General features: G+C 48.6%; 1 protein-coding gene across 1 annotated transcript; it reads right to left on the bottom strand.

Moving 5' to 3' along the window:
* Positions 1-1,005: 1,005 nt before the first annotated feature.
* LOC139837763 (uncharacterized) lies at positions 1,006-5,439 on the bottom strand. Its single transcript, XM_071827029.1, has 5 exons — positions 4,326-5,439; positions 3,726-3,995; positions 2,403-3,506; positions 2,011-2,161; positions 1,006-1,663 (listed from the first exon to the last, which is right to left on the bottom strand). The coding sequence occupies exons 1-5, from the start codon at positions 5,437-5,439 to the stop codon at positions 1,006-1,008; spliced, it is 3,297 nt and encodes a 1,098-aa protein (XP_071683130.1).
* Positions 5,440-7,849: the final 2,410 nt, after the last annotated feature.

Genomic DNA, 7,849 nt, shown 5'->3' with positions numbered 1-7,849 from the left:
GAGGGGGCGCGCATGGTCTCGAGGTGTCAGGGAAGGATACGAGGAGGCGAGGGAGCGAAACGAGGCGTCGGGGGAAGGAAACGAGGCGCGGCCTCGATCGAGGGGAGACCACACGGTCGTCGCACGCACGATCCCGAGAGGGATCTCCTCTCTGTCGCTTGGGCTGGGGAAGTTTTGGGGTGGGCTGGTGAGGGAGTAGACTTGGGCCAGAAGGGAGAAAAGGGATGGGTGAAAAGGGCCCAAGGGTGGAGGGGGGGGTGCGGCCAGGAGGATGCCCAGAGAGAGAGGTGGTGCCGGTGGCCATGCACCAAGGCCCGGCCAAGAAAGAAAGAAAAGAGAGAGGAAAAAAAATAAGAGGGGGTAGTGTACCCCTAGAGTTGGCAAAACCCGAGATGGATGAGAAAGAGTGCAATTATGAGGGGTGTCACATGACCTAAGGCCATATGAGAGAAAAGAGAGAGAAGGAAATAAAAGTGGAAAGAAAAGAGAGGGGGAAGTGTCTCCCCTTCCTAGGGTTTGCTCAAAAGAGAGAGAAAAGAGAGGGGATGGTGGCCCTCTAGGGTTGCCAAAGAGAGGGGTGAAGTGGCCACGGCACAAGGGAGAAAGGTGCAAAAAGGAAGAGAGGTTTTGTGAAAGAAGAAAAAAAGGGGGGTGTCAAGATGTTGCATATGCCCTCATGCACCTATATTTTTGACGAAGAGGACAATGGTTCTAATGAGAGAAAAATGGATGTGGGTGTCTCACTAGAGGTGTCATGGAGAGTTTTCCTCTTTTAAAATTTGGTATAGAAACTTGTTACTAGGGGTTTTTAGTGTGGGTAGTGGTTTATTAACACTCACTACTAACAATCCTAATCAAAACTACAAGCTATGCACACAAGGTAGCAAGATATATAAAAGTTTTTGTTGGCCCAAATTTTTAAAGCTAGAAAATATTCAGGGTTTTGAAAAGTGGGTTGTGACAGACCTTCCCCCCTTAAAAGAATCTCGTCTCGAGATTCCGGATCTAAGAGCTGAAGAGATAAGGGAACTCGCTCCGAAGATAATCCTCCCGTTCCCAGGTGGCTTCCTCCTCAGAATGGTTACTCCACTGGACCTTGAAAAACTTGATCTTTCTTCTGCGAGTGACCCTTACGGCTTCTTCCAGGATTCGAAGTGGTCTCTCGCGGTAGGTTAAATCCTGGTTTAGGTTGATGGAGCGGTGGTCGATGTTCTTGAACACCTCGGGCTTATCGGGCACTTGGAGGCATCTCCGGAGTTGGGATACATGGAAGACATCATGAAACTCTGACAGTTCTGCGGGTAGCTCCAATTGATATGAGACTTCTCCGCGGCGACCAAGGACCTTGAAAGGACCAATGTACCTTGGTGCCAACTTGCCCTTGACGTGGAAACGTTGCATTCCCTTGAGAGGGGTGACACGGAGGTACGCAAAGTCTCCGCTGTTGAATGTCACTTCACGGCGTTTGGGGTCGGCGTAGCTCTTCTGGCGAGATTGAGCAGCCTTCAAGCGATCTCGGATAAGTTGAACTTGTTCTTCTGCTTCACGAAGTATATCAGGTCCGAACACTTGACTTTCTCCAGTCTCGGACCAATTGAGAGGGGTGCGACATTTGCGCCCATAGAGTGCTTCAAAAGGCGCCATCTGGAGGCTGGCCTGGTAGCTGTTATTATAAGAGAACTCCGCAAAGGGAAGACAGTCTTCCCATTTTGCACCATAGGCTAGAACACATGCGCGGAGCATGTCTTCCAGAATCTGATTCACTCGTTCAGTTTGTCCTCCGGTTTGTGGGTGGTAAGCGGTGCTGAAAGAGAGTTTGGTCCCCAAGGCTTCGTGTAATTGGTTCCAGAATCTAGAGGTGAACTGTGTGCCGCGATCAGATACAATCCTCTTGGGAACCCCATGGAGACTGACGATCCGTGAGATATAAAGATCTGCCAAGCGACGTCCATTGAATGTGGTCTTGACGGGAATAAAATGGGCAACCTTGGTCAGGCGATCTATAATGACCCAAATGGAATCATGTCCGCGGCTTGACCGTGGAAGTCCAGTGATAAAATCCATTCCCACTTCGTCCCATTTCCATACGGGAACTTGCAGAGGTTGGAGTAGTCCAGCCGGGCGTTGATGTTCGGCTTTAACTCGTTGACAAACGTCACATCTAGCAATGAAGAAGGCAATGTCACGTTTCATTCCGTGCCACCAGAAAGTCTCCTTGAGATCTTGATACATCTTTGATCCGCCAGGGTGGATGGAGTAAGGAGTATTATGAGCTTCCTCCATAATTAGGTTCTTCAATTCGGGGATAGTTGGTACACAAAGACGCCCATTGTACCACAAGATTCCTTCTCCGTCCACGGAAAATCCAGCTACTTCCTCTTTGTCCATACGGCGTTTGATACCTTCAATACTCTCATGATCTTTCTGAGCTTCCTTGATTTGATCCCGGAGAGTCGGTTTAACTTCCAAGGTGGCTAGAAAACCATGGCTAACGAGTTCCAGGACGAACTCTTCAAACTCTTGGTATAGCATTGGTTGTTCCATTTTGAGACGGGCATTCAGCGAACATGGTTCTCGACTAAGGGCGTCGGCGACTACATTCGCCTTTCCAGGGTGATAGTGAATACTCAGATCATAGTCCTTTATTAGCTCTATCCACCTTCTTTGTCGCATATTCAGCTCCCTCTGAGTGAATATGTACTTGAGGCTCTTGTGGTCGGTGTAAATGTCACACCGATTTCCGATGAGATAATGACGCCAAGTCTTGAGTGCATGAACTACGGCAGCTAATTCCAGATCATGGGTTGGGTAGTTCATTTCATGTGGCCGCAGCTGTCGGGAGAGATAGGCGATAACCTTCCCTTCTTGCATCAGAACACTACCAAGTCCGAGCTTGGAAGCATCGCAATAGATTACAAAGTCTTTGGTGACATCCGGCATGGTGAGGATGGGGGCAGACACAAGATGCTTCTTGAGTTCTTGAAAACTGGCTTCACATTGTTCTGTCCATTCAAATTTCTTACCCTTCTTGAGCAACATGGTCATGGGCTTGGCAATACTTGAGAACCCTTCTACAAACTTACGGTAGTAGCCTGCTAATCCGAGGAAGGATCTCACTTCGGTCGGGTTAGTTGGCGGCTTCCGATCCATGATAGACTTAATGAGAGAGGGGTCGACGGAAACTCCTCCAGCGGACAGAACATGACCAAGAAATCCAACTTCCTTGAGCCAAAACTGACATTTGCTAAATTTAGCATAGAGTTGGTGCTTTCTTAAGGTTCCCAAAACTAGTCGTAGATGCTCTTCATGTTCTTCTTCACTCTTGGAGTAGACTAAGATGTCATCGATGAATACTACGACGAACTTGTCGAGATAATTCATGAAGACTTTGTTCATCAGATTCATGAAGTAGGCGGGAGCATTGGTTAAACCAAAAGACATTACGGTGTACTCAAACAATCCGTAACGGGTGGTGAAGGCTGTTTTGGGGATATCTGACTCACGTACTTTGAGCTGATGGTAACCAGTACGGAGATCGATCTTGGAGAAAACTCGGGCTCCATTCATTTGATCAAACAAATCTTCAATCTTGGGAAGGGGATACTTGTTCTTGATGGTTACGTCATTGAGCTTTCGGTAATCCACGCACAGGCGGATGGTACCGTCTCGCTTGTCCACAAATATCACGGGAGATCCCCATGGTGAGGCACTAGGTCGGATTAGACCTTTGCTCAACATATCGTCCAATTGTTTCTTGAGTTCTATCAGCTCTTGGGGGTTCATGCGATAAGGCCTCTGTGCTATGGGTGCTGTTCCGGGGATAAGTTCGATGATGAACTCTATATCCCTATCAGGGGGCATACCGGGCAACTCTTCTGGGAAAACATCTGGATACTCACAAACGATTGGGACAAGATCGATGGGGGTTTCGGCGACACTTTGTTTACAGAAGGCTTTAGATGAAGGCATAGTGGCGGTGTATTTTATTTGGATTCCTTCGCTATTGGTTAAGGTGATAGACTTATGGGCACAGTCAATGTGGCCTTGGTACTTAGTCATCCAATCCATTCCCAGAATTACTTCCAATCCTTGGGCTCCTAGGACGATGAGGTCGGCTTGGAAGGGAACACCTAGGATTTCTACCGGAACTTGTTTACAAGATAAGCGAGTTTTAGCGGTGGATCCTGGTATTTGAACTAACATGAGTCTATCCATTAGGGTGGGTGTCATTTTGCTTTTCTTGACAAAGGGTTCGGTAACAAAGGAATGAGATGCACCGGAATCAAAAAGAACTTTGGCGGGGGTGGAGTGGACTAGGAACGTACCCAGCACAATGTCAGGAGATTCTTCAGCTTCTTCGGCATTGGCATGATTCAGGTGTCCTCTAACAGTATTAGCCTGCTTCTTAGGTGGGGGCTTCCTTCCGGTTGCAGCACGAGCTTGGCCTTGATTGGGTCTTGGCGCATTGGGGCGTTGAGCCGGGTTCATCTTAGAGGGGCACTCACGAGAAAAATGTCCAGGCTGTCCACAAGCGAAACATCCTTCTCCTTGAGGGCGAGCATTCGGGTTGTTGCGGGGGTTGTTGTTGAAGTTTCCTCCTCCAGTACGAGGCTGCACATTCTGGCGGTTGGTGTTGTTGTTGGAGGGACGATAAGCAGGGGCTGGCGCTCGCTGAGGCTGGGGCGCCGGCTTTGAGGGAGGCTGGCCACGGAACCTAGCATTGCTGGGTCCACTCTGCTGTTGCTGCTGCATCTTGCGCTTGCGGGTCTCATAGGCTGCCTTGCGCTTGGACTCCACCATGATGGCGGCATCCACCAGAGTTTCCAGATCAGGGTAAGGAACAGCCACGAGAATACTCTGAATCTCTTCATGAAGACCATTAAGGAAACGGTCCCTCTTCTTCTCATCGGTATCAGTGTCCTGAGGTGCATATCGAGCCAAGGTGTTGAACTTGTCCAGGTAGTCAATCACACTACCATTGTTCTGCTTAAGGTTGAAGAACTCATCTCTCTTGATCTTGATTAAACCAGAAGGGATGTGGGCCTTGCGGAACTTAGTGGTAAATTCCTCCCAAGTGATCACATGGTCAGCAGCTTGCATTGCCTTAATATTCTCCCACCAAGCTCTTGCGGGTCCGGCGAGAAAGTGAGTTGCAAGGACCACCTTCTCATTTTCGCCCACGGCCGCGACTTCCAGATTGTTCTCGATTGTACGGAGCCAATCGTCCGCATCAAGAGGGGCGGTGCACTTGGTGAATACCGGTGGATTAGTATTCTGGAAGTCCCTAAGCTTGGATCTTGGGCCGTCTTCACCATCTCCTCCATTGTTGTTGTTTCCTGCGGCAAGCTGCGCAATGTTCTGCAGAGCCGCAATGTTTGCTTGGCTTTCAGCACGGGCGGCTTGACGGTCTTCCATAAGGATGCGAAGGATTTGAGCCATATTGGGTTCAGGCGGAGGTGGTGGAGGGTCGTTTTGGTGCGCGCCTCGGTGAGTGTCAACCATCTGATAAGTTGAAGACATAAGACAAAAGGGAACAACTTTGATAGGCGAGTTCTTTCTAAGGGGAAGGGGTGACATGATGCATAAAGACTTGTTGAAAACAAACTTGAAAGATAAAGAAAGCATGAAAACCAAAAGCAACCATCATCATAACATAAACATCACCAAAAGCTCAAGGTTCACCACATCAAGGTCACCATAGGACCAACATCGTTCTACGCGATTACATCAAGGACATCATAACATAACATAGCTAGCGATAGTGCGGTGCTCAAACTAGTCGTCGTCAAGGATGATGGTGTCATCCTTGGTCGGCGGCTCCTCAAACGGTGGCTCCTCGGGGTCTTCTTCCTCGGACGACTCGCGAGGGGTAGGGGGTGCTGGCTCTTCGGGCTCATCATTGATGAAATTCATATCATCCTCATCTTCCTCTTCGGATGGGTTGTTCCAATCATACCCTTCCTCATCCATGTAATCATCATCGTCACTAAGGAGGGCAGCGTTCTCCTTGCGGAGATCCTCGCCATCATCCTCCAGCTCCTCTATCTTGGTCTCGGCCTCGCGGAGCGCCGTCTTAAGGTGCTTCACCTTCACCTTAAGCATGTACTTGGCCTCTCTTGCCCGGAGCTTGAGCTTCCGCTGGCGGCGAGCCCTCCGCTTCATCTCCTCAAGGTCTTGCTTGACCTCGCCCAACTCATTTGTCAGCATCTCTTTCTCCATCCGGCAGATGTCGAGGCTGTTCTGAGTCTTGCCGAGGAGGAACTCCATCTGGCCAGCGTGACGACCGAGGGGGCAAACATAAGGCACAATGGTGGGAAGGCCCTCCTCGTCACGCCACCCAAAGTGAGCGTAAGGGAGGTTCCTCTCCTCGAGCTCCGCACGGTGGTGGAACGCGAGGTGAGCAAGGGCTGCCTGGAGCGCGCGAACCAGACCATCCTCCCAAGTGCGCTCGAACAGCTGGATCTCGAACTCCGGGAGCTGCTTGACGTGGGAGCCCCGGATGGTGCAGACGATCATCCAGGACAAGTCCTCGTTCTCGATATCGTTCATCTGTCCGCCCTTCACCTCGGGGCGGAGGCGACCGACGGCGTTACAAACGTCGATCAGGGCGGTCTCGAAGAGGAACAAGGGCTGCGACTCTCCCACCTGACGGCTCCGGGTGTACATAACTTCCTCCATCTACACAAAATTTTAATGTTAATACAAGTAGTAATATGTCAAGTGTGCAAAATTTTAAGGTACATAATATAAAACAGTTAAGATTAATGCAAGTAGTTCATCTCTAAGAAGAAAAATTTAGGGGAGAGACTAGGCATTCTTTCAGCTTAGAGTCATCTCGTTTTTGATATTGAAAAAAATAATTTTATTCTAACCTTAACGTCCATGCTAACTAAGGCTTTCCCTAGAGTCAGGATGGCTCTGATACCAGCTCTGTGGCACCCCGGACCAACTGTCCGAAATACCCGTTATGCATTCACTCATGATCCCATGATCAGTGTAACATGAGCACATAACCGAACTGATAAACAGAGTTACAACATCCATTACATAGTACCGAAATAATAAATAGTCTTACAAACGGTCTTATGACCAAGTCTTACACAAATGGCCACATCGGGCTGAATTCAAACATCCAAAAGCAGCGGATACAAATCAACTTCGTCGGGCCCAAGTCATGCCTTAAACCCTACAGGCAGCTGACCGGGAAACGTCCTAAGTCGCATAGTCGTCCTGATAACCACCATCATCTTCAAAATCCTCCTCATAGTCTGGCCAAGTAAATAGCCAGGGACAAAGCCGTGAGTACATTTTGAATTGTACTCGCAAACCATTTACAAAGTAACATATTAAAGGAAACAAGGTACCGAGAACTAAACTAGGAGATCAAGAGGGAATATCTACTTTCATTAAGGAATATGTCATGTAGGAGAGAAGGAGTGTTTTGGTGGATTTAGCATCTCAACTTCAAGGGCGAAGGAGACACTCAAAGATTTGTCTAAGACATCCCTACATGAAGTAGTTTAAGAAGACTCTTCACGACATAAACACTTAGGAAGAGTAGACCCAAATTTTATTTCCTTTCCAACCATCTCATCATGGCCAACATTATTTTTCCAGTACTCCACGTACTCCAAGACAAATCCCATTTCTTTCCTTTGTCATACATTTTCATAAACAAAACACATCAGGCTAAGCAACAGCCAATCCAACCGTCCATGACCGCGGACACGGCTATTCGAATAGATTTCACTCTGCAGAGTTTGCGCACTTTCCCCACAAGATCTGATAAATCCGCCGGGATCATCCCCGGGCCATCATACGAAAGTATGTGGGTATCGGATAACCAGTC

The sequence above is a fragment of the Lolium perenne genome, chromosome 3 (genome assembly GCF_019359855.2).
Source record: "Lolium perenne isolate Kyuss_39 chromosome 3, Kyuss_2.0, whole genome shotgun sequence".
In the NCBI taxonomy this organism is placed as follows: Eukaryota; Viridiplantae; Streptophyta; class Magnoliopsida; order Poales; family Poaceae; genus Lolium; species Lolium perenne.
Note: the sequence above shows the minus strand (reverse complement) of the source record. Positions and strands in the feature narration are given on the sequence as shown.

Bases quoted from the DNA above. Each gene is read 5' to 3' on its own strand.
- LOC139837763 (XM_071827029.1), bottom strand. From the start codon at position 5,439: ATGGCTCAAATCCTTCGCATCCTTATGGAAGACCGTCAAGCCGCCCGT. The intron at 3,996-4,325 runs GTACGTTCCTAG...CCAATAGCGAAG, and splicing joins ATCTCCTGACATTGTGCTGG to GAATCCAAATAAAATACACC. The intron at 1,664-2,010 runs GTCATTATAGAT...TTATAATAACAG, and splicing joins GCGGACATGATTCCATTTGG to CTACCAGGCCAGCCTCCAGA.